Here is a 26,793-nt window from a genome sequence, read left to right as displayed (position 1 = left end):
TCGTCATTTGCCCTCCTGGCTACTGCTGATGCCCATCCGTCAAGGCTGGTGACCCATGGAGGCTTGCATCTGCGTCGCTGTGGAGATGTCATGTGGCCCAGGGTCTGACCCTGGAAGACTACCCAGAATCCACCTCTTCTCTACCCCCAAGTTGGGGACCCCACTGCTGCTCCTCCCCTGGCCTAACCCTTGCGGTGCTTAGTTACACTTTGAAAGAAAAAAGCAGGAAAGAAAGACATAGTCAGGCCAATCCTGTTTCTGCCTTGTGACCTGCGCCCTCCAGCCAAGGGGATATGCGGGGATTACTCCCTGGAACAGGCACGGAAAGTGACCTGGGAATAAATATAAAGGGCCCCTCAGGAAGGTACCCCGCCTGCTGGCTGGCTTTTCTCATAAAGGCTACCACTGTGGCCATCACACCCCAACGCTGCCTTTGGCGACATTACATTAGGAGCTGGAAATCCAGCGTAGAAACTGACAAATGCTACAATTTCAAGGCATGTTAAACACTTACCAGGACAGCGCTGGGCAGGAGCCTGGATAACAGCAGAGATGGGAGGAGCCGGACAGAAATTCAAAGTCAGGATAAAGCCAAGGAGAGTCCCTCTCTTCTGTCAAGTTTATTTTATTAAAATATACAGAACTGAACATTGGTGGGCACTGAGAACAGGAAGTGCCCTCCCGGGCTGTGCCCAAGGGAGCTGCTTCTGCCATGCAGACAGGCGGCCAGGCCACGTCCCAGTGTCACCCTCTCCTGACTGGAAGAGAGCCAGCCTGGCCCAGCCGAGGGAGACGGGGGACAGCGAGGGCCCTCCCGAGGGCCTGGGCCCGAGAAGCAGAGCTACGCCAGCTGGGAGGACTGGACTGGGGGCAGGGGGAGAAGATCCCTGAGCCAGGGAAAGCTGACGCCCTCCTGGAGGAGGGGAGAGGGACCCCCCCAGTCAGACTGGAGATGGGTATCAGTGCAACTCCAAGGAGAGGGCCACTTGTGGGTGCCAACAAGTCCCCAGGGCCAAGCCAGACCAGTGTCCATGGCCTCCGCCATCCCACCCTGCCCCGCGGGTCCTGCCCACCCGGAGCCAGGCTGAGCAGAGATGGGGCGGCGGCCGACGGAATGTATGTTGAGAATGTTCCTCAGAAGGGCCTGTGCTGCCTGAGCAGGCAGGAGCTGTCATCTGTCCCCCAGAAGCCCCTGTGAGCCTGCCGCCCACCTCAGGCCCCTCAGCCCGCACTGCTGTTTCTGGCCTCAGGTGGACATTGGCCACACCCCCAGAGCAGAACCTAGCCAAGCAGAGTCCCGGGGTTTGTGCTTTTGAATGTTGGTGAGCTGGGCTGGGGGGAGGTTTTGAGCCCCCACTGCTCTGAGGCACAGACCTGACCCCAGGTTCCCTCCCCGGGCCACCTGTATCAGGGATAGGGGGACTCATGCTCAGCCCACCAGGAGGGCCTCGTCTGGGAAAAGCAGTGTCTTCGGCTCCCCTTGTGGGCTCAACCTGAGCTGCCGGGCTGCTTGTGCTTTTTGTGTGGAGTTGGGGTGCGCCTGTGTGGAGTGGTGGCAAACACTGCTGGGCCGAGGGAGACAGAGGCTGAGGGACCGGGACGGAGGAGCCCTTCCTGGGCTCGCTCTCCACTGGGCTCCTGGGCTGCCAGTCCCTGAGCCACGTGACCTCTTCTCAGGACCTATAATGACCTTGGGGTGGACAGTTTAGAGCCCGAATGGTCGGGGCAGCCCCACTACTGCATCCCCACTGAGCAGGCCTGGGCAGTGGGGGAGGGCTTCTCCCACCCAGCTGAGTCAGCAGACAGGCCCCTCACAGTCTCTATCAGGAAATCCAACCCTGAGCTTAAGGGCCCCCTTCCTGGGATGGAGGGACAGGAGGGCCCTGTAGTCCCTCATCACTGGAGCAGAACTCACCCAGGAGTCCCTTCCAGGAGGCAGCAGGCCCTGCCCCCACTACTTCTTTCCTTGACCCCCAGCTTCCCCTCCAGGGTCCTGCAATGAGCGGCCTTCTGGGAGTGTGGATAGTGGGCTGGGAATGGCTGGGGGAATGAGGAGCCCAGAGTCTGGTGGATGGGTGGTAGGAAAGATGGGGGCAGGAGGGAGAGGTGACTGGGCTCACAAAGGAGGGGCCTTGGCGCTAGAGACTGGACCATCCTCTGAAGGAGCTGAGCACTTTCCTGCTCACATCCAGCAGCCAGTGGCCATACACACTGCTCTCCCATCAGCCCACCCCAGAGGCAGCCTCGCCCTGCTGGCCTGGGACATGGCTGGCTGGGGGAGTGCGACTCATGTCACCTGGACCCAGCTCCCAGCCGGATGTAGTTCCCCCCCCCACCTTGGTCCCCCTCTGACAGCCCAGAGGAATGGGTGTGTTTCTGTGTCTGGAGCAAACTTCACTTTTTGCAAATATATTAGAAAAATGTTTCTCCTGGAGGCTGTTCCTGGTAGGATTGAGGTGGTGGCAGTGGCCACTTGGCAATACCCCATGTGTCCTAGATGACGTTCTCAAACAGCTGCATGGACCTCATGATGTTCTCGTCCTGTGTGGAGAAGGGATGAGAGGCCGGGTCGGGGCAGTGCTCATTTTCGACCACCTTAAGCAGATTCTGCACAGGGACCCGGAATCCATTCTGCAGGGCCTGCTGCCTGTGTCCCTGGGCTATGGGGTACTGGTCAGGCACAGCCTGTGTGTGGCCCCATGGCCTAAGTGCAGCCCATCTGGGATTGACTAACTCACTGAAGGACAAACCTCCCTGGATGCTCACCCAGATGGAGGCCAGGGTCACTGTGGGAGCAAGGTCAGTGGCAGAGGTCCAGAGCGCTCCCTCCCCCACACCCCGCAAGGGTGCTCTGCACTGGAGGGTCAGCAAGCTGGGGAGGCTCCGGGAGCCTGTTCCCCAGAGTGACCCTTCCCAAGGGCCACGTGGCCCCGCCCCCCTGCCGGCCCCACACCTGCCCTCTCTAATTCAAAGCACACAAAGGAGGTACAGGGTGCCCAAGTGGGCTGTGGCTGGCAGGAGCGGGTAGGGAGCAGATGGGTTCAGATGGAAGGGTGGAAGTGGAGCCTGGAGGTGGGGAGTGGCTTGAGGGCCGGCAGGGGCAGGACACTGAGTACTCTCAACTCCCGAGGACACCTACCTTCTGACAGGTCTCCAGAAACTCATCAATGGTCACTACCCCGTCCTGATTCCGGTCCATTTTCTGCAACCCAAGCCACACCCTCAGTGAGTCTGTGTCTCACCAGGGACTGTCGCTGCCCCAGGCCTGAGGACGTGGACTGTTGGGTCTCCTCCACCCCACTGTCCTCTCTGTCCCCTACACTGGATCCCAGCCACATACAGTACCCTTCTGGGCCCCTCCCACCCCCAGCTGCTTCTGACAGTCTCCTGGATGACACTTCCAAGAATGGGCCCTGACAGGCAACCAAGGCAGATGGAACGACTGAGGCACAAGAGGGCCACATGCCCCACGGACACAGAGAAAAGTCACCCCAGCCCCACTCATCTTGCAGTTTCCCAGGTGGAGCTGGGGGAGCTCTCAGAAGGCACCAGAACACTGGCCAGGATGTCAGCCATGACCCTCGATCCATGAGCTAAGGTTCAGCTGATCGAGGAGGGGATGGTGTTTGAATTTGCTCCTCTGGTCCTGACAACCAGCAGAGTGAGGTATGCTCATTTAACCTCCTTGTGGGAGGGGGTGCTCCAAGAGGGGAGTGGCGTGCCCTGGGCGCCCTGGGCAGGGGCCTCTTCCTCTTCCCACTGCCTTTCGCAGCTGCCGCTTACCCAGGCCGAGGGCTCACCTGGAAAAACCTCTCCACATGCTCCAGAGGTGCGTCCTCCCGCACGAGGGGATAGGTGTGCCGGCCCATCATGTCATAGATGGACTTCACGATGGCCAGCATCTCCTGGGGTAGACAGAGGAGCTGGCTTGAGTCCAGCTGCAAGAGTAGGGGGGAGGGTCCAAGGGCCCGAGGGGAGGGGCTGCATCTGCAGTTGGAGAGCCTTTCTAGGGCGGTGTGAGTGAGAAGGGGCCCCCATCAGCTCTGCCCAGGGATAGCTTCGGACTCTCCGAAAGAAGTTGGACATAGGTTTTTTGGCTCAAAAATTTAAAACTATAGCAACTAGTTCATATACAAAAGAATGTTTGAGCCAAAAGAATCCACTGTGGCCCTGAGTGGTGAGGGCCCCCCCCCATCTAAGGGGCCACACTGCCCCTTGATAGGTGGGAGCCAAAGCCAGCCCCACTCTAGGCTTCTCCACCTGTGTCCCCCGAGGCCTTCCTGGAAGAGGGGATGATCCTAGGACACTTGTTAGACTGGATGCAGACGTGTGGTGTGGGGCACACGGCCTCATGCTCCCTGCACTCAGGGGTCCAGGCCGGAGAGCTGCCTGGTGGCTGCCTCCCACCTGGTCTCTGCACGGGGAGGGGAGGCCAGACGGGCCATGCCCCAGCCGCCCCATACCTCTTTGGTGATGTAGCCGTCCTTGTTAATGTCATAGAGGTTAAAGGCCCACTTGAGCTTCTCCTGGACGGTTCCTCGCAGGAGGACAGAAAGGCCCACCACGAAGTCCTGGGAAGAAAGAAGGTCGAGGAGTGACAGCCGGACCCCAGATTCGATTTCCAGTTCACTGTGTGGCTTCAGTGAATTCACAGCTTAGAGGTGAGGAGTGTCCATTACAGAGCATGCAGGTGGTGTCCATCAGGTCGACAGGGTGTGTACACAGATGCACACATATGTGCATGTATGAATGCATGCTCATGTGTGCATTCATGAGCGTGTGTGTGGCAGGGATGACATGGTGGCTGTTACTGATCTTCACAAGTAAAGGCATTCAAACATATGGTGTCCTGGACTGCAGTGCACCGCTATGATGGAGGGGCTCTGGGGGCACTCTTTCATAAAAGGAGTACCCGACTTGTAGTTTACCAGTATCTGCATGTCAGGGTGCTTGAAAACGTCAAGCCTCAAAAGCTAAGCTAACAGTGCTCAATCCTGGGTCAGGACAAACCTCCGAGTGTGATGAATAATTGATCAGTAATGTGACAAGAGAGAAGTTCCAATAGCTTCCAATGGAAAAGCCCACTGTTGTGTTAGAACAGCCGGTGGGGCATGAGTCTTTCCCTCCACTCCTGCAAGCCTGCAGGTGGAGCCCCCGTGCCCATGGGGTCCTCGCAGGGAATTCGGAAAGAAGGGGAGCAGAGAAGGCCTGTCCCGGGAAGGCAGAGGGTGGCGGACTGCGGAGGGACAGGGCCATACTCCACGGGGCGTAGTCCTCACTCAAATGTTATACTTCCTGGATCTGAGGAAGCCTGTGTCACAAATGAGAAAGCCTAAGGGGAACAGAGGAAAGCAACTGGGAAGAAACAAACATTATTACAGGAAAAAGAAAACTGAACAAAAACAGATTTGGAGATTGAAAATCTCCAAATCCCTAAAATCTCACATCCCTAAAATAAGAAGCTATAAAAAAAGGAATCACTGAGAACAAGAGAGAGCTCTTGGGAATTAAAAATAAGAATGCAGAACAACAGACTTAGAAGAAGGGTGGCGAAGTCAGTGGAATCTTCCATGACGTAGGGGAAGGCAGAGCTGCAAACCAGACAGGAATGACGAGAAAGAGAGCCCCCCCCCCCAGGCACGGGGAGGACTGGAGGACACAGGAGAGCAGGTCAAGAAGTGAGGGGAGGTTTCCCACACCTGCAAACAGCTCGCCGTGTTGCCTGTAGGCATATACCCTGATGCCATTTCAGAAAAGCAACAGCAAAGAGAGGATACTACAGGCTTCCAGAGAAGAAAAACGAAACCAAAGAGAAAACCGGAACCGAGTCCCTTGCACAGGGTCAGGGGTCAGCAGGCTCTGCCTTTGACAGCAGCACTGGGGCAGGAAGCCAGTGGCACAGCGGCCACCATCCGAAGGGGCACAGCTTCCCACTTCCGCTCTGGTCCCTCTCAGCATGTCAGGCAAGAGTGAGAACAGAATGAAGACTCTCCCAGACATCCAAACACTCAAAGTTACCTCCCACATACTCTTTCTTTCCTAGGAAGCTGCTGGAAGACGTGCCCCTGAAAAAAGAGAGTAAAGCAGGAAAGAAGAAGGTGACAGGATCCAGGAACCAGGAGACCCCAGTTCAGAAGAGAGGGGAAGAGATCCGCAGGTGGTGCTCCCAGGACCCAGTGGACGAGGGAGCCCGGAGGCTGGGGAGGGGTCCTCAGAGAGATGCCCAGTCAGATGACTGGAGAAGGGCCTGGGGTGGCGTCAATGCCGAGGTCGCAGGTACCAGGCAGGTGAAAACTCAGGACGGTCGTCGAAGGCAGGCCAACTCAGAACACGCGCAGGGGAGGAGAGCACTGCCACAGTTTACCACACGGCTTCCTGGGCTCGCACTCCCACGATCAGGGTAAACTGTGAGTCCTTGTCCAGTCGGAATCCTGTACTTCTGTTGGAAGCTGGGCTTGAGAAGGTGTGTGCTTGGGGGGCCCAAGTCCTCCCCACCAGACAGCCCCAGGCCGTGGCTAAGCCTGGACAGGTGGGAAGGAGTAGGGGCATGCTACCGGGGGACATGGGGACAAAGAGTGGCAATTGGCTACAACAGGAGAAGGCTGACTCCTCAGGTGTGCAGGGTGTTAACTGCTGTTTTCCAAGGTACACCCTGTAACCTATGGGATGCTTGAAGTCATGCGTGTGTTAAAGTGAAGAAAATGAAAGAATGCTGGTATTGAGCAGAAACCACAGGACAGTTGTTTGAGATGGAGGTGAGGTCATCACTGAAGTTCGTGATTTACTTAGTGACGAAGACTCACAGCATCTCTGAGTTCGGGTCACTCCCTCTTCCTGGGTCTGACAGGCTTCCCAGGGGGAGACAGAGATATGGAGTGCCACATCGGACCCTCTTCTCGTGGGGCCATGGGAGGACACTGCTGTCCTCTCCTCCTGCCTTCACACACCTGGGCCTGAAGTGTGGAAGGCCTCGTGGTCAACCACAACCAAGAAATGTCCCCATACAGTGTTCCTAAGTGTGTAAAGTACAGCCGTGACAGCACCCGGAGAGAGGTTGTTGGGGACCACCCTGCCTGGTTTCAGGAGCTGAAATCCCCCATGGCTAAGGCTGAGTGAGCAACCTTCAGACCATAAGCCACTAAGGAGACAAAGCTTGTCTCCCTGACAGGGGTGCTGCCTCCGCTCCTTTTACTTCACCCTGACTGGCCCCCAGTGCATGATCGGTTAGCCGATGACGGGTAAGATTCCTCAAGGGAGGGACGACCTAAGACAGGCATGTGATCACATGGAGGCCCCAGGGAAGGACTTGGGGGGCTATTGATAAAAGGGGTGATGGACCCTTGCCCCCTGGCTTTGACAAAGCTTGAGTCCTCAGTCTGTCTCCAAGAAGTCTCCAAAAATTCTTTGGCTATCTGCCTCCTCTGCCTGACTTAAGCTTGGAAACAGTGACTGAGGGTGGTACAGCCTTGTGCTGAGAATGGCAGGCTCCCCAGGTGATCCCGCAAAGGAAAGAATTCCTAACAATCCTGTAAAGCCTACTTTGCTGAGAATGCTTTTAGGTCAATGATAAAGGCCTAAGCAAAAAGTGAGTTTATGTTCCCAAAGTTCTGTAGCCTTTTAGCTGGCAGACCCTGACTTAGGAGAAGCCTTAATGGTTCTTTGTATACTATCTACTGTTTACTACCTGACAATGATTAATAAGTTGTACCTGAACTCCTGCGCAAAAAAAAAAACAAAACAAAACAAAAAAAAAACAATAGAAGCCTGTCTAGGCAAGGGTCAGCACTCTCTCCTTGAGAGAGTTGCCAGGCCGCTACAAGCCGCTTTCCCCTTGAGAGGGTGGCCAAGCCACTCTGAGGTGCTCCCCGCTTGAGGGAGTAGCCATGTGGTCCCTTTTCCTCCACAGGACTCGGTAGTCCGTGTGAATTTGTCTCATGTCTCATCCATGATGCCGCAGGCACTGTGAGCCAGAGCACACGTTAAGAGGTGGCTGGAAATGTACCCTGCGAGGCCACTGGCCTGTCCTCAATAACACACACACGACCCCACGCCCAGCAGCTTGCTAGTTCCAAACTGCCAGCCCCGCAGAGCACTGCTGCACCTGGGGCCATCCCTAGTTGTATGTGACTGCTTGCTCTTAAATCCGAGGTGTGTGAAGCCTATCACATCCACAGCCCTGTTCTGTGGCTGTCCCTGAGGCAGAGCCCAGGAAGGGTGAGGGGTTCCTACAAATGACGTTGTGATGCAGAGAAACCATAGTTTCCAAGCATCCCAGAGTGCCCATAAGGGGTGCCAGGCAGACCACAGAGCAGGAGCTCAGCCAGAGGGTGGGACCAGAGGGTATGACTGCAGGTTGCAGGCCTTCTCTGGTTGCTCACAGCACACCCTGTGTGGTCAGTGTGCCGGAAGCGAGCTACTGCATTGGGAGGTCAGGCAGAGGCAGCCGTAGTCTTCTTGAGACACACACACACACACACACACACACACACACACACACACGTCGTAACTCTTCAAAAGAGCATCAGCCCTGGCATGATGAATGAGGTGCATTAGCAAGGCCCTGGATTGCATCTGTGTGTGGCACTGTCTGTACTCAGGGGGCAAAAGGAGGCCGGTCCCAGGAGGACAGGGGCAGGAGGCAGGCACTGAGAGAGAATGTGGGACCACAGCTCCAGGTGGCAATGGTAAGGTTAGCTGGTTTTGCCAGTGTATTTTCTGATAGTCTTTCTGGTGAGGGCAGGGAAGTTACACTATTTTCCCATGTCAGTAACTTTAATTAATATGGATCTTAGGACTTCCGCCAAGATGGAGGCATAGATGGATATGCCGTGCCTTCTCACACAACCAAGATTAGAGACAACTAAATATTAGCAACAGAAAACACAGCCAGAACACAGAAAATTGAACTTTTCGGAAGTCTGTTAACAACAAATTCTTCAGCCTGACCGGTAAGGGCCAAAACCAGCAGCTGGTGAAGCGGGGTTGCACAGGAAAACTCGGTCAGACGGACTCAGGCGCGTGGAATCCAGGAGCAGGGTTGGACCTAGTGAGCGACTGAGCGAGCAACCATGGGGGAAACAGCGAGGGAGCAGGGCTGCGGGTTGACTGTGGTCGCACATTTGTGCGCGGATAGACAAGCGAGGGAGTGGAGTGGGCGATTGGACTGGAACCCAGCAGGTCCCCGAGGCAAGCGGCAGGGAGGGCGCCGCCATTTCCCTGCTCTGACCCCACCTCCACATACAGCGTCATAACCCAGCGACTGAGTGGCCCGGCCCTGGTGAACCACCTAAGGCTTTGCTTCTCACCCAGCGTCGTGAAACAGCAGAGGGTGCTGCCATTTCCCCGCTCTGACCATGCCCCCACATACAGCATCACAACCCAGCGACCTGGGAGTCCAAGGCGCACCTCCTCACACTTAAAGGGCGTGAACAGACCAAAAATGGCTCAAGAGGATCTCAAAGCCCCAGAGCCTATAAATCTAAGCAATGAAGAAATAGCAAAACTCTCAGACGCACAGTTTAAAACACTGGTCATCAGGATCCTCACAGAACTGGTTGATTATAGCCACAAATTAGACAAATATATGAAGGCGAAACTAATTGAAATGAATGGAATTGCACAGGACACCAATAGCAATAAAAAGGAAACTGGGACTCAGATCAATGGAGTGGACCAGAAGAAAGCAAATAATGGCCAAACAGAAAAGAGTCAAGAAGCAAGAATTCAAAAAAATGAGGAGAGTCTTAGGAACCTCCAGGACATCTTTAAACGCTCCAATATCCGAATTATAGGGGTACCAGAAGGGGGAAAGGCACAGCCACCAGTGGAAAACTTATTTGAACAAATAATAAAGGAGAATTTCCCCAATCTGGCAAAGGAAATAGACTTCCGGGAAATCCAGGAAGCTCAGAGAGTCCCAAAGAAGTTGGACCCAAGAAGGAACACACCAAGGCACATCATAATTATATTAGCCAAAATTAAAATGAAGGAGAGAATCCTAGAAGCAGCAAGAGCTAAGGGGACAGTCACCTACAAAGGAGTCCCCATCAGGCTGTCAGCGGATTTCTCAAAAGAGACCTTACAGGCAAGAAGGGGCTGGAAAGAGGTATTCCAAGTCATGAAATCCAAAGACCTACAACCAAGATTGCTCTATCCAGCAAAACTTTCATTTAGAATGGAAGGACAGATAAAGTGCTTCTCAGATAAGATCAAATTCAAGGAGTTCATCATCACCAAGACCTTATTATATGAAATGTTAAAGGGACTTACCTAAGAAAAAGAAGATAAAAAAGGTAAAAAAGATGAACAGTGAAAGGACAACAAACTCACAGTTATTAACAATCACACCTAAAACAAAAGCAAACTTAAAAGGACAGCTAGATCAGGAGTGGAAACATGGAAATGAAGATCTCAAGGAGGGTTAGCAACAGGGGAGTGGGAGGAGGAGAAGGGGGGAGAAGGTACAGAAAATAAGTAGCATAGACAGTAGATAGAAAATAGATGGGGGGGGAAGAATAGCATGGGAAATATAGAATCTAAAGGACTTGAGGCACATGGTCATAAACTAAAGGGGGGGTAATGGTGGGGACGGGGGGGTAGGGTGGAGGGGAATGAAGGGGGGGAATAGAACAACTGTAACAGCATAGTCAATAAAAAAATTAAAAAAAATATGGATCTTGTCTCTCGAGAATATACAGAAAAATCGGGGTCACTATAAACACAGTAAACGGACCTGAGTTTCCATTTTCAGAGAATGGAAGAGGCTCCGTCTGAGGCCATGAGGGGGCCGAGTGTCCCCCAACCTGTCAGGACCCTTCCTGGCCCAGGAGCAGCCAGGATGGTGCTCTGCTGGTTGGAAGGTCCTGGGGAGGTACTTGCTCTCCTCCCTTCATGAAAAAGCCTTCCTAGAGTGGAAGCCAAAATCAAGAGTCCTCACGGTAAACAAACACCATGCGAAACTGCAGGATTAACTTCACATGCGGAGAACGTGGAAGGCCCAGAATGACACCAGAGGGTACAGCCTTCTGAGAAGGTGCCAGGCAGAGGGGCTTCAGCACCAGCACCCTCAACTCAGCCACTAACAGCACCCCCACCAAAGACCTGCCCTCAACCACCTTAAAGGGACCACAAGACTCCTCCCTTGGAGACTGAGTCAGAGGGATGACCAGGGGGTAACCTAGACCTTCCCAACACCCACTTGGACACACTGAGCAGTTTGATCCTCTGATTTCTGAACAAGAGTCACCACCCACAATGCCCTGGTGGCCCATCGTACTAGAGTCTTTCCTGCACTTCACTCCCAGATATCTTGGTGCCTCCTGACAGACCCACAGAAACTGGTTACAGGGGAGGGCCTGGGGGAACAACGAATTTTCCTGTTTACTCCTCTATACGGATTGAAGTTTTACTGTGCACTGAGAATAAAGAAGATAGAAACACTGCACGTTCACGCGCGCGTGTACACACACACGCACGCATGCAGGCGCGTGCGAGCCCTTGTGGTCAGCCGGGCAGGGTGTCCGCGCGCCGCAGGGCGGGCTGGCCCGTGAAGGGGAATGCAGCAGCGTTGGGATGAGTTACGAGTTGCTATCATCCCTCCAGCTGCTCCGGGGGCTTTCTGGGCAGCCGCCTGGCCCTGTGCTTTTCCTGCCACTGCCCTTGGGCTGAGTGGTTATCGATCACGCCTGGTTCTCAGCATGGTTTTCTTCCCCAAAGAGGTTTCAGTTTTTCACCTGCAGCTATTTTTAGGGGCCTGGGCTCCACAGAGATGCCTCCTTTAAATGATCCTGTGTCCTGGCCTGGGTGGGGCCCATGGCCACCCACACAGAGCCTGGTGAGGCCCTACTGGGGGGCACTGCAGGGGGACACCAGACTCCTTTAGTGTCTGGCTGGGATGGCAGGAGCCTGCTCAGGTGAGGGGCTGTCTGTTTTCTGGGAAAGGGGGTCAATTCTGGGGCTGGGATCCTGAAACCCCACTGTGAGCACAGATCTCTGAGTGCAGCCCTGTGTCCTTTTCAGATGCAAATTCACCCTGGGTCACTGCCACCTCAGGTGCCTCGGTAGGTCCGAGGGGGTCAGGGGTGGGGGGAGGTTCGGTGGGGCTGGATTGGAAGACAAGGCTGGGACTAGGGTGGTCAGACAGCAAAACCAAATTCCACTGACTTCATAGTTAGATCCAGGGCCAGTTAAGTACAGTCCACTCATTCCCCAGGGGACACCCTGGAGCATGTGTCCCAGGGTCATGCCCAACCCTCTAGACAATCTGAGGGTGTGGCACCAGAGCAGAGGGACACCTTGCAAGATGCGGGGATGTGGGAGGGTATGACAGAGACCTACCTCAAAGCAGATGGCCCCGTTCCCATCAGCATCGAAGGCATTGAAGAGGAAGTGCGCGTAGGTGGTGGCATCTGGGGGAGCAAGGCTACTGGTTGGGGTGTCTTAGGGCCTCCTGGCAGTCAAGTCCCCACCCCAGGCAGCCGTGCTGGGGGTCCACCTGTGTCCTGAGCTGGGGTCCCCCTTCCAATGGGATAGAGGCAACACCAGGCCTCAAGAAAACAAGTGGTGGGGGGAGCACAGAGGTGGAGGTGAGGGTCCCCTCCCCATAAAGGGACACCCACCCTCTGCAGAACTGCCATAGGGACAAAGTGGGGGCTTCAGGAGGAGTGGGGAGCAGGGCATGGGGGCTGGCCTTGGACTCACCTCCCTGAGGGAAGAACTGTGAGTAAATGAGTTTGAAGGTATCTTCATCCACCAGGCCCGAGGGACACTCCTGCAGCAGGAAGCCACCCCCTCAGCAGCCTTAGCCACCCCAGCCTTGTGCCCCAGCCCCACGCTCTGAGGGATGCCTGCTGTCCAGGGCACTGCTGGACTCCACTGAGCCCCGAGGAAAGCCTGGTGATTGGGTGGGTTGGTGCAGGAGGGGTAGGTGGGGGCCCTCGGGCCAATCTGGCCCCTCCATGCACCCCTCCTCTGTGCCAGCACACAGGCACACAGAGGAGCACAGGGCCTTCAGAACTCTGACTCTGGGGCTCGGCCCACACACTCCCAGAGAGGTCTCCCACAAAATACAAGCCTCATCAAGGCCCCAGGATATTTGCTATGCCATGAAAGTTTCCGTAAGGTCTGCCTGGGCTAGAATCCCCCTTTCTGGAGCCAGGGGCAAAAGGGCTTGGTGTGTGAGGGCCTCTCCTGGGGGATGGGTATCACTCACGTTCTTGAAGCCTCTATAGAGGGACTGCAGCTCCTTCTTGGTGAACTTGGTCTGTGCCTGCAGCTGCTCCAGCCCCTCTGGCTGGTGGCGCACCATGGACAGCTCCAGCTCACTGTCGCTGCTATCTGGAGGGGGACACAGACCCAGGAGAGTGGAACATGTAGCCTCCCTTCTCCATCTCGCCACAGGGTGGATGCCAGGCCATGGGCTGATGTCAGGGGCAGAGGGACTTGCTTTGCATGACTAATGTGTATGGCCACATAGGCAGCACACTGCACCAATGGAGGGGCTCTTGTGGAGCAGCACGCTCAGGCCACTCTGCCTCCCTTCTCCTCATACACAGTGAGCCCTCCCCTCTCATCTCACCTGGGGCATGCCCACCCTGTCAGCTACACAGTGGGACAGAGGCTGGGAGCTGGCCCTGTCCTTGAGAAACACTGAACAAGGGGAAGTGAAAGGGATAAAGACAGCAAGACAGACTCAAGGGACCCTCAACCTTCAAGACCCAATTCATGACCATCTCCTCCATGTGGTCTTCCCTGACTTCTGCCAGGAATGGGGAGGTGACCCCTCTTGGCTCGTTCTGCCTAACGCACTGCTGCTGCTTGGCTGCATTTGGTGGGGGGTGTTACTTACATTTGGACTGGAGGTCAGACCACAAGGGCCCACTGGGCAGGGACAAGCCCTTTTGTTTAAAAACAAGACATCCAAATGTTAACTAACTACAGCTGCCTCGGGTGGAGGGAGTTGCATTTCAGGTGATCTTTACTTTTTTATTTATCATTTTTTTATCTTTTCCTAATTTTTTTGGTGTGGCATGGATCACTTTAGAGCTATACACAGAGAAGCACTGAGTACCTAACCTGAAGAGCAGCCTAGTCACATAATTACAGACCTTCCCCCCACACTGTCACCACCCCCACCTCCCCAGGCACCCCACAAAACACTGAATCCATGGTGACCTGTAGCCCCTTTGCACTGCCCACCCTGTGCCTGTGGAGCCCAGGACAGTGCCGGGCATGGAGCACTGCTAACTCGAGCCCATGGAACCCTTTACTGGGCCTGCTCCATGCCCGGCCTCTCCTAGAAGCACGGCTCACTCTCACTAACTCAAGAGCAGCCTGCAAACTGCTCAGAAAGTGGGCTCTACTGCTGTGGTCATGCACACTCCCGAACACTGAGGTAACTATTTCATAGTTTCCTCTTTAAACTGCCAGTACCTCATTCCCTCCATCCCGTACCTCAGGATGCTTCCTATATCACCAAGAATATAGAAGCCACAGAAAACTTCTCCAAGTTCCTACCATCACACCTACCCAATTACTGCATCTATTCCCAGCCTCTGATTTTCCTCCTTCTCTGAAGATGAACTATTCCTGCTCCTGGCTAAGTCTTCCACTTGCACAGTGAGTACTGTCCCCTCTCACCTACTCAAGTATGAGGATCCAGAAATTCTCCCCACTCTTTCCTCTCTCCTCACCATCTTTCTTTCCTCCCTTTAGGATTATCTCATCACCATATGGACAACTGGCAATCTTCAGTCAGTTTAGTATAGGCAAACCTTGCAAGACAGCAATCCCATTCTGGATTCTAACATCCCAAATAAAATCTTACCCAGCTAAGGGGACCTGTTGATTGATGCTCATGGCAACAGTATTTTTTATGGGGATCTGAAGGCATCCCAGGGACCCATCAAAAACAGGATAGAGAAGCACAACATAGGGGATGCACACCAGAGAGAACTGTTCAGTGAATTAGAGGTACACATCAGTACAGAGATCCAAGGAACTCGGTGAACTCCAAGAAAGAGAAGTAAAAAGACAAACACATGTGGGAACAGCACGGTCAAACTGATGAAAACCAAAGAATGAGAGGCAATCTTAGAAGAGCCAGTGGGGAGAGGGAGATACTACAAGAGAAGAGCAGTAAGAAAAACAGCTAACTTCTCACAATAAATTATGTAGATCAAGAGACAATGGAACAACGCTTCAAACTGGTGAAGGAAAAAAACCTTGTTAACCTAGAATTTTATATCCAATGTTAATATCCTTCCAAAAAAGAGAGTGAAATGAAGGCACTTTCAGATAAGTGAGTGACAGAGAATTTGGTGCCAGCAGAATCTCCCTACAAGAAATGCTGAAGGAAGTACTTCAGGACGAAGATAAATGATATCTATCAAATAAAAAATCAAGGTCAGAAGGAAAATAAGAGTTTTGAATTGAATGCATTTGAAAATATAACATAAAATTTGTGGGATGTAGATAAATTACTTAGAGAGATATTTAAAGCATTAAATGCCTATTTTAGAAAAAAGATTTTGAATAAGCTTCCGCTTCAAGAAAATAAAAAATAAAAGAGGAAAATAAACCCAAGGCAAGCAGAAGGAAGGAAATAGGAAGTGGTAAGAGCAGTAACAATGAAATTGAAAATAAAAAATATAGGGAACATTAGTAAAATCAAAAGGTGGTCCTTTGTGGTGGCATAGATGGTTCACATTTTTAGACTTTGTCTGTAAATGTGATGTAATCCCTGAGCATCCTTGGTACCTTCAATTGTTCATTATATACCATAGCTAGATACTTGACTAGCCTGGCTGATTTTCTCTGAATAATATTTCTATTGAAATTCAACTCTCAATACTATGAATGTGGTCTGACTAGATCAGACAACATTGGGACTACAATATCCATTAAAATATGTTCATTAATAAAGTAAAAAAAAGATGGACCTTTGAAAACATCAATAAAATTGATAAAATGTTAGCAAGAATGAAAAAGACAAAAAGAGAGAGAAGGCACAAATTACCAATGGCAAGAATAAACAGGGCAAATAAGTATAGACTCTCCAGACATTCAAAGGATAAAAAAGGAACTTCCAGGAACAAGTCTCTGCATACAAATTCAATAACTGATAAAACAGACCAGTGTCACAAAACCACAAACTGCACAAATTCACCTGCAATGAAAGAGATAACCTGAATAGTCCTGACCAACACTAAACACAAAGGCAAAAATTCTCAATAAAACAGTCACAAACTGAATCCACTGATGTCTAAAAAGAAGAGCATACCACAAATGGACTTTTCCAGGAATGCGAGGCTGATTTAATATTTGAGAATAAATGAACATTATCCCCCATACTAGCAGTCTAAAGAAAAACACATGATCGTACCGATGATGAAAAAAAGGATTTGAAAAAAAATCAAAGGATTTGACAAATTCATAATAAATTAAGTTCAGTAAATGAGAAATGCAAGGGAAATTCCTCAACTTGATAAAAGACACCTACCGAAAAGCTACAGTTAACATGGTATTTAATGGTGAAAGACTGAGTATCTTCCCCCTAAGATTGAAAACAGGAAAGAATATCTGTTCTCCCATCTCCTATTCAACATCATTTTTAAAAAAGTCCTAGCCAATGCATAAAGGGGTTTGAAGGGAAGGGAGGAAGAAAAAAGAAAGGGAGAGAGCAAGGAAAAGCATACCGATCAGACTAAAAAGAAAAACAGGTATCCTTATTTGCAGATGACATGATTACCTATGCAGATAATCCCAAAAAATATACAAAAAATCCTCTAATAAGTGAGTTTAGCAAGGTCACAGCACACAAAATTAACAAAATCAGTCACATTTCTATAGACCAGCAATATACCATTGAAAAAATGTAAAAATAATAGCATTTACAATTGCTTGCCCCACGTATGAAATACTGAGGCACAAGTCTAACAAAACGCACACATAATCTGAATGCTGAACATTATAAAATGCTGATGATGGTAATCGTGGGAGACAGAAATAAGTGAAGAGACATTCCATGTTTGTACGCTGAGAGACCCAACATCACAATGATGTCAATTATCTCCAAAATTATCTACCTACTTACCAAACTTCCAATAAAAATCCCAGAAAGATTTTTTTTGTAGATGTAGACACAACAATTCTAAAATTTACATAAAAAGGCAAAGGAAGCACTAGCTAAAACAGCTTTGAAAAAGAATCAAGCGGGGTAAATCAGTCTATCTGATTTTAAGACTTATTACCATATTTTGCCATGTATAATGCGCATTTTGCCCAAAATTTTGAGGAAAATATAAGGATGCACATTATACTTGGGTAGTACTAATTCCATATCTATATATGTATATAGATATGGAATTATCTATAATCCATAGATATTTATTTATTTTTATTTACATATTTTATTTATATTTACATATTAAAAATCCTTTTATTTACATATTAAAATCCTTTTATTTATATTTACATATTAAAAGTGTAACTCTAGAAAGCAATGATATCCATCTGCAAAATAATACCCTAGAATATGATCATTGGTTTTGTTTCTGAATATAAATAAGTAAAAATTGAATTAAAAAGTTAAAGCCAAAGATTTTTTCCTGAAACTTTGGGCCAAAAACGTGGGTGCGCATTATATGTGGCAAAATACGGTATGCAGCTGTAATCGCTGAGACTGGTCCTGGAGGAGAGAAACGTGCAGATGAACACAATGAAACAGACTGCCAAGAAACAGATCCACACAAATACCACCAGCTGATTTTTGACAAATGCGCAAAAGCAATTCAGTGGAGAAAGGATAGTTTTTTTCCACAGATGGTGCTGGAAAATTGGATATCCGTTACAAGAAAAATGAACTTTGAGTAAATGAAGCACAGATTTAAATGTAAGACATACAACTATAAAATTTCTGGAAAAAACGCAGAAGAAAATCTTCATGGCCTGGGTTTAGGCAGAGTTCTTACACAAGGCAGCAGCAGCACAGAGATTAAGAAAAAAATGATAAATTCTACTTTTTTAATGAAAAAAGAAAACTTGGTCTGTAAGAGATCTGTTAAATAAAAAGATAAACTACAGGCGTGGAGAAAATATTTGCAAATCATGTTCTCTCACAAAGGATAGCTAGAATTTATAATCAACTCTGAGAATTCAGCAGCGAGAAAACAAGCAACCCATGTTAATAAATGGACAGAGGACTTGATCAAATACCTCACCCAAGAGGATGTACAGATGGCAAATGATTACATAAAAGGGTGTTTAACACCATTTACAGTGAGGGAAATCCGAACTAAAACCAAATGAAACACGATCACACACCTGTTAGAATCACTTAGCTCTCGGTAACAAATGTTGACGACCTCAAGCACTGTTAGGGGCGCAGAGTAACGAAATACTTTGCTGGCAGGAAGGAAATGGTGCTGACACTCTGGAAATCAGCACAGCGTTTTCTTATAAACCTACGCTTACCGTCTGACCCAGAAATCCCACTCCTGGTTATTTACCCAAACGAAATGGAACCTATTATACTGACACAAAAACTTAGGCAAACATTTAGAGCAACTTAATTCACAAAAGCTGGAGATAACCCAGGCATCGTCTGACTGGCGAATGGATGACCAAACTGTGCCACATCCGCACAGTGGACCACTAACTGGCAATGAACGTGGACAAATTCCTGAGAGCCACGGTGACCAGGATGGATCTCAGATGTACTGGTAAGTTGAAGAATCAGACTCAAGAGGCATAATGTAAGATGCCAATTGTACATTTTGGAAAATATAAAATTAAAGAAATCATGGACCCTGGCTGGTGTAGCTCAGTGGATTGAGCGTGGGCCTGCAAACCAGAGTATCGCAGTTTGATTCCCAGTCAGGGCACATAGCTGGGTTGCAGGCCAGTTCCCAGCAGGGGCCAGTTCCCAGCAGGGGATGCACGAGAAGCAACCGTACATTGATATTTCTCTCCCTCTGTCCTTCCCTTCCCCTCTAAAGATAAATAAATAAAATTAAAAAGAAAAGAAATCATGGAGAAGGAAATATATCAGGGTCTGAGGACAAGGGATGGGCAGACTACAAGGTGAGGGAAATTTTTGTGGTGTTGGAGTTGTTGGGTATCTTGATGGTGGTAGTGGTTATATGATGCGCATCTGTCAAAACTCACAGAACTGGGAGACACCAGAGTGGCGCACGCAGAGGAAAGACCACTTGAGGACACGGTGAGAAGGCGCCGTTTGCAAGCCAGGAGGCAAAGAGGCCTTGCGAGGAAACAATCCTGCTGGCATCCTGATCTCAGATTTATGAGAAAATAAACTTGTGTTGTTTAAAAAAAAAACAAAAAACCACAGAACTGGGCACCAAAAAAGGCAAATGGCACTGTGTGTAAAAAATCAAAACTGAATAAAATTAGAACAACAGCTACAGAGAAGGAGGAAATGGAGGATTGAAAGGGAAAAGGAAAGATAAACCAAGAGAGGGGTTTTAAATAAGGCAAGACTGATACTGTCCCAGGAACTAAAGAATGTGAGCAACCTAACCCTCTGCCTCAAAGGCCAAAATGATAAAATAAAACAAAAACTTCAAACACACACACACACACACACACACACACACACACGATGCCATTTCTTCTATTACAAAAATAAAACTGGAAAACAAAACTCCCTTGGTCCTGCTTTCCCCTCGAGCGATTGTGTTTCTCTCTCCTGTAACTCACTGTCTTCACTTCCTCTCCTTCTGTTCTCTCTTGAACTCACTCCTCTGGGGCATTTGCCCACCACTCCACACAAACTACTAATGATCACTACACCAGTGATCTCCATATTACTAATGCAGTGATGGACACAGTCATCTTGATTCCTAAGTCATACATGGGCAATGCAAGAGTAAAAATTATAGTGTTGACATGGACGAACCTTATGGACTTTATGCTACACGAAGCAAGTCAGACAGAGAAGAACATATACTGTATAATCTCACTTCTATGTGGAATCTAAAAAAAAAAGCCACACGCAGAGAAACAGAGTAGAGTGGTGTCTGCCTGCAGGTGGAGGTGGGGAGATGCGGAGATGCAGGTCAAAGGTGCTAACTTCCAGGTATAAGGTGAGCGGGTCTGGGGTCTAATGTACAGCAGTGCGGCGGCAGCTAACCGTGCTGTGTTACATACTCGCAAGTGGATGAGAGAGTAGATCGTGAATGTTCTCACCACCAGCACAACAAAAAATACTATTGGTGTGAGGCGATGGATATGTTCACTAACTTTGTTGTGGTCATTGTTTCACATTATATACATGTATCAAATTGTCACATTGTACACCTTAAATTCACACAATGTTATGTGTTAATTATATCTCAATAAAGCTGGATAAACAAAAATGATATGTTCATTTCATTTTGAGCATAGATGAAACCAAATGTTAGCTAATTGAATCCAAGCATATTTTTAAAAAGACTTTACTTACTTATTTTTAGAGAGAGGGGAAGGGAGGGAGAAAAAGGAGAGAAACGTTGATGTGAGAGAAAAGCAGGGACCAGTCAGTTGCCTCTCCTAAGCACCTGGACTGGGGACTGAACCCACAGCTGGGGCATGTGTTCTGACCAGGAACTGACCCTTCACTTTGCGGGTGGATGCCCAACCAACTGAGCCATACCTGGCCAGGGCTCCAATGGTAGTTTTAAAAAATAAAAGTACACTATGATCAAGAAGACTATCTGTAAGAGAATAAGGAGGGAAACTCCCGGAAAATCCTAATGCAAAAGACATTGGTAAATATCTGCATCTATTTATAGTTAAAACGAACAACAACTGAGTTAGCAAACTAGGAAATCAAGGGAACTGCCTCAGCTCAATGCAGCTCACATTTGCAAATTACGTATTTACAGAAAGTTTTAGATTTCATGGCAAAGGCAAAGACACTTTGTCTTTAAGATCTGGCCACAGTCACAAGGTTGGCCTCCATCACCACCAACTCATGTCCTACCAATGCTCTATGAAACTTCAAAAAAAGAAATAAATGATGTGAAAGTTGGGAATAAGGGATAAAATTAACACTATTTGTAGAAAACAAAGTTCCCAGGGACTAAAAGAATCAATATACATGAGAGTTTGATAAGGTCGCCAGAAAGAAGATTAATTCATGAAAACCAATAGCAATTTCCACACTAGTAATAACCACCTAAAAATATAATAAAAAGATAATACAATATCTTTTAATATCATCAATAATATCATAATTGATCGATGAACTTATGATATTGTAAGTTCATAATATCAATAAAAACTAAAAAGTATCTCAGCACTAACCAAACCTGAAAGAACCTCTAGATAGACAGGTAATCTGAATAAATGAGACATTTCCGTTTGGATAGGGCCATATAATATTATAAAGAGGTCACTTCTCCCCAAAGTAATCTGTAAATTCAGCACACTCTCAATCAAAAATCCAGTTGGACTTTTTGAGGACCTTGATAAACTTACTCTCAAATCTAGAATGAGGAATGGAAAGTTCATTAAAGTCTAGAACAGAGAAACAAAGAGGGGGCTTTCTGTGCCGGACACTAATACGTACTGCACAGTCACACAGTAAGTTGTGTGGTTGGTACAGACAGACAGACAGACCAGGGAGTGCAACAGAAGGAGTTTCACAGAAGACCAAGGAAAGGCCAGATTGTTCAGCTGATCGAGTTAAGGAAGCTGGCTCACCACATACAGAAAATGAATCTGGAGCCCTTTATACGATGTGCCAAAGTGGCTTTCCCATGAACGAAGACCCAAATATGAAAGGTGAGCTGCAGAGTTAAAATAAAAAGTATCTTGCCCTGGCTGGTGTGATTCAATGGATTGAGTGCCAGCCCGCGAACCAAAAGGTTGCCAGTTCAAATCCCAATCAGGGCACATGCCTGGGTTGCAGACCAGGTCCCCAGTAGGGGCACATGAGAGGCAACCAACCACACATGATGTTTCTCTCCCTCTATTTCTCCTTCCCTTCCCCTCTCTCTAAAAATAAATAAATAAATAAATAAATAAATAAATAAATAAATAAATAACATCTTTAAAAAAATGTATCTTGCCAACTAAAGGTAGGGAAAGACTTCTGAAAACTTCAAAACCTCAAACCACAAAGGGAAAAATGGATGAATTCAATCCCATTCATATGAAGGGTTTCTGTTAGACGAAGAGCACTGTGACCCGTTAAAGACATTCAGCAGAATGGGAGGAGACAACGTCCAGTGTTCGCAGCTGACAGAAGAAGGATATCTGAAACAGATAAGCATCAGGAAAGGAGACCACTGAGCTACGATGCAAAGCTCAGAAGGCAGGGCCTGGCAGAGAGCGAGCACATGGTGTCACAGGCTGTCTATAGCAGCTGACATCCTTCATTATGTCTTCTGCAAGGTCCCTGGTCCCCACTGGCCAAGGCTGCTGCCTGTTGGGCTGGCTCCAGGGAAGGGAAGAGAGAGGTGGGCTCCTTGGAGGTTTCTGCTAGACAGGGAGGTCAGGGAGGTGGACCGGAGCTGGAGGCTGGGGCACTTGGGCAAGGCCCTCCCTCTCCAAGTCTCTGCCTCAACCGTTGCTTATCTGGACACAGTTGGTGGTTTCCAAGAAACTTAGGGATCTCATATGAAGTCTTATTTGGCAGCCTGTTGAGCGCATCCTCCTTGCCCACTATCCTCTAGCACACAGTCAGTGATGTGGGACTCTGGGGGTCACTTGGGCTGGGTCATTTCTGCCTGAAGTGACGGGAGCTAACACTATGTGCTCCCTCTGGGCTGCGCACTGCTTTCTGAGTTTCGTGCATGCTCACACATTTCATTCCCACAGTCTTGTGAGGGGGGCTCTTCTCACTTTAGATTTGGTCCCCGCAGCTGCCTCCTTTTGGGCTCCCAACAGCTGAGCTGTAAGAGGCTGGCGTGCATGCCCCTCTGCTCTTAAAGAGTTGGAGACACACCCAGGACTGTGCCAAAACCCAGAAAGGTCCTGGCTCCGCCACTCTCTGGCTGGGGAACCTCAGGCAAGTCAGTTACTCTCCCTGAGCCTCAGTCTCATCTATAAAATGAGCCTAAAATGAGGACAAAATTCTGATACGCACAAAGTACCTGACCTTGACAGAGCGCTCGCTAGATGCTGGCTACTGTCATTGTCGTCAGCACCGCAGATCGAGAAACTCTGCCCAGGGGCCGAAGGAGTCCTAGTGGACTTTTGTGGTCTTGCTAGGGATAAGAGCACCCAGGATTCTCAGAGAATCACCAGTCCCAGCAAAGGTAGGAGAGGGTCTGCAGCAGGGAGGAGAGCCAAGAGAAGGGAGTAGGAGGAGTAACAGCGGCCCCTCGGGCCTGCTCCAAGCCGAGTCAGCGTGGACCTTCCAGGCTCCCAGGCCACCTTCCCAAGGCCAGCCCCCCACGGGTGCTGTGTGAAGAAGGCAGCGACAGAGGGTTAGGGCTGCCTGCTGGAAGAACAGGGGTGGCAGGCCGGGCTGTGCACACCTCTGCAATGGGCACGTCCCATTCTCTCCTTCACTCCTCTGTTCTCTTCACCTGCCTACACTCAGGCCTCACCAATGAGCCTCCAGACATTACCACATGTCCACCAGGAGCCACCTGCTCTCAGCAGAGAGCTACCAGTCTAGAACTTAGGAAAACTGGACTGAGATAAGAAGCAGCCAGAGCTAAGCCTTGGGCCACAAGTGTCCAGACGAAGGTCTGGTGTTGGGGCTGTGTCATTCTCAGGAACAAGGCTGATCAGTCCAGTGAGCCCCGCCCCTAGGAGTTTCTTAGAGCCGTGTTCCACTGTTAACTTTTGCAAAGTGCCATAGTTCACCCCACCCCTTTGAAGTGGGTAGGGGGAGTCTATTATTATTCTAATTCTACCGGTGAGGAAATTAAGTCACCCAGTAAGCTGACCAGACTAGGACAGGCCCCCCCAGCCCCCCGGCACAGTGGCCAGAGACAGAGACTGACAGGGGACCAGGGCACAGAGGAGGGCCTTTCGACTCCCGCATCTATTTCTAGAAAGCTGCATCCCTACAACCCGGATCCATTAGTGCCTAACAATCCCCAGAGGCCTCATAACTCTGGTCTCTTTCAGATGAGAACTACGGAGCCTCAGAGAGGACATCCAACTACACACACACAGGCTTGGAAGGGACAGGGGCACCAGCTTCCTTCCCTCCGTGCCAGTTCACACCCAGGTTGGGGTCTAAGGACTGGTGGTCCTGACAGCCCAACTGACAGTCCCTTAGACAGTCCCTGGCCAATGGACCCTTCTAGGCACTTAGCAGGTGCCACTCTACATCAACAGGGAACGCCTGGAACTTATAACACTGTCCCTGTGAGACAGGCAGGGAGGCCCGCCTAAGTGAGGGATGCTTTCAGCAGTGAATCGCCTCTGTAAGTACAATTCATCACTGTATTACTAGTTATTGGTGATGGCAATGGTTCACGAAGCTTGAGCATTTATCACATGCCATGAATAGTTCTGAGGTCATGAAAGCCCCCCTGCCCAGTTACAAGTCTGCCCTAGCTCCACAGGGAGGAATTCCTATTGGCCCTACTGCACGGAGGATCGAACCGGAGCTCAGAAAGGTTAAGGGAGTATTACAGCCGTTTTTGTGTGGGTGGCAGTCTCCCAGCTCAGACCTGGCTGACTCTAGGAGGCTGTGCTCTCCCACAACACCAAGACCCCAGGCCTTCAGGGGGGACAAGTGGGCAAATACACCAGAAAAGAGAAACTCATTTGGGTCTGAGGTGGCTGTTTTAGTGGGTTGAATAGAACCTCCACAGTCTTGTGCATACTCTCCACCTGGTGAAGAAATCCCTTCTTAAGAATTACAGAGACCGATTTCAGACTGGCCCAGACCTGTGAACATGATGCCCAGTGACACATCCCTGACCACCTAGGGCTGTCCATCTGTCAAAGCAACCCCTGGTGAGCACAGCTGGCTCAGCTGGCCCAGTGTAGGGAGATGGGACCCCCCACACACACCCCTATCATAGGGAGGGATAGGGTAGGGAATACGGGCTATGCTAGTGCCCAGCAAGAAGCAGTGTTCCACAGCAGCGTGGGATGCTCAGCCCCCCAACCTCGCCCCAACTGCCTGCATTTTCCGCTAAGTTCCCCATCACGGACTACCCATGCCAGGGCTAGCAGCCAGCTAAGTGCAGACCTGGCTCGGACGAGTTTCTTCTCCAGGTGCAAAGTTTAAGGTGGCACCTCTCCGATCCACCTTGGGCAAGTTCCTTCTACCTGGACCTCTTGAACTCACCTAGAAAAGGTGTGATGGAGCAGGATGGCTTCTGAGGGCCACATAGCCATGAACTTCAGGTAAAGAGTGAGCTCTGGGCTCTGAAGGCAGAATGGAGGTCAAGCATGGCTTCCTGGCCCTGTGCCCCTTCCTGTCCTCACAGCCCTTCACGGGGGCTGCATCCCTCTGTGCAAGGAGATTCGGGCAGTTCAGAGGCAGAGGCAGGTTCTTCCTCCCTCACCCCCCCCCCCCCCAGGTCTCTGGATTTCAGTCCCAGGAGCTGGACCCTGGCAAGTTAAGCAGAGTGCTGAGGCAGGTGGATGCCCATCCTTCTCTTAGAGGACAGCAGGGGCACACAGGTGACATGAACAGGACCAGCTGGCCCCTTCCCTGCAGCCCAGGGGTATAGGGCTGCAACAGCCTCTTTGGAACTGCAGGAGCACAGGTTACAACCCTGGCCAGTCAAGGTCTCCTTCAGAATGAGTGTGCCCTGCAGGGGCCCCTCCTCCCAACCCGCCCAGAGTTTAGGGACCCACCAAGGGTTGGGAAGCAGCTCCAAGAGCGCCTGCCAGGGGTCTCTGGGAGGCGGCAGTGTCTGATTTAAGAGTAGGCCTGTCTCCTCAGTTAATATTTTATTGGGACAGAAATGTGGCGCCTGAGGATTTGATTACTAATCCCGTGGGCCTAAACCTTGCCTGGGCAGGGGAGAACGGGTGTTGGATGGGGGCGAAAGTGATGGCCCCAAACACTCCGCTGAAGCTTTATAATAACTCGTCGCCCGGCACCCTGAGTAGAGGGTCTTCCAATCGTGTTCACCCTGCAATACCTCCGCCGCCCGGCGGCCTAAACCCGCTGTGCTCACAAGGAGCCGCTGGAACCCTGGGAGTCAATACGGCTCAAGGTGCCACCTGGCATTTCGCTCACACCCAACTTAAGCACAGCGGCTCCGTCCCCTCGGAGGTTACTTGGGCCCGAGCCCTCTCCGACCTCTTAGTTCCAGGCCCAGCCCTCCGGAGCCGGGAGGCGACCTGGGTGGCTGAGCTAGGCGTACTGTCCGAGAGCGCCTGTGGCTCCCTCCCCACAGAACGCTGGCCCAGGCGGAGGGCAGCGGGGGGCGGGGACCACAAGTTACCTTCCATGGATATGGGCTCCAGGATGCCGAACTGCTTGAGCACGGCGATGAACAGCAGCACCACCACAGCCATGGCGCACAGCTCCATGCCCTGGATGCCCATGGCGGCCCGCGTGCTGCCTCCGAGGCGCCGGGCCCTTGCTGCCCGCCCGCGGCTCACATGCCCCCGCCAGGCGGGGCTGCCGGTGTCTGCGGGGCCGGGGCCCCGCGCAGGGCGGCGGCGGCTAGCTGGGCCCGGTCGGGAGGTGGGACGCGGTGCGCCGCGGCGGCCGATCCGGAGCGCAACTTTCCGTGTCAGTTGGCAAACTTTGAGGCACGGCGGCGGCGCGGACCAGAAGCGCCTCCATGCCCCGCACGGGTGCCGCGCCTCTCGCGCCCTCTCCAGCCCCGCGGGCGAAGGTGTGCAGGGGTCCCAAGTACT

General features: G+C 50.6%; 1 protein-coding gene across 2 annotated transcripts; it reads right to left on the bottom strand.

Moving 5' to 3' along the window:
• Positions 1–628: 628 nt before the first annotated feature.
• KCNIP3 (potassium voltage-gated channel interacting protein 3) lies at positions 629–26,793 on the bottom strand. Of its 2 annotated transcripts, none has more exons than XM_037146174.2 (8): positions 26,373–26,793; positions 13,211–13,335; positions 12,700–12,769; positions 12,337–12,407; positions 4,464–4,571; positions 3,801–3,905; positions 3,140–3,202; positions 629–2,541 (listed from the first exon to the last, which is right to left on the bottom strand). In XM_037146174.2, the coding sequence occupies exons 1-8, from the start codon at positions 26,473–26,475 to the stop codon at positions 2,494–2,496; spliced, it is 693 nt and encodes a 230-aa protein (XP_037002069.1). In that variant the 5' UTR covers positions 26,476–26,793; the 3' UTR covers positions 629–2,493. The 2 variants fall into 2 exon arrangements, with proteins under 2 accessions (XP_037002069.1, XP_037002070.1); XM_037146175.2 differs by lacking the exon at positions 26,373–26,793 and adding an exon at positions 25,262–25,328.

The sequence above is a fragment of the Artibeus jamaicensis genome, unplaced genomic scaffold (assembly GCF_021234435.1).
Source record: "Artibeus jamaicensis isolate MK-2021 breed Jamaican fruit bat unplaced genomic scaffold, CSHL_Jam_final contig_384, whole genome shotgun sequence".
NCBI classification, from domain to species: domain Eukaryota; kingdom Metazoa; phylum Chordata; class Mammalia; order Chiroptera; family Phyllostomidae; genus Artibeus; species Artibeus jamaicensis.
This window is presented reverse-complemented; position numbering and strand designations above follow the sequence as displayed.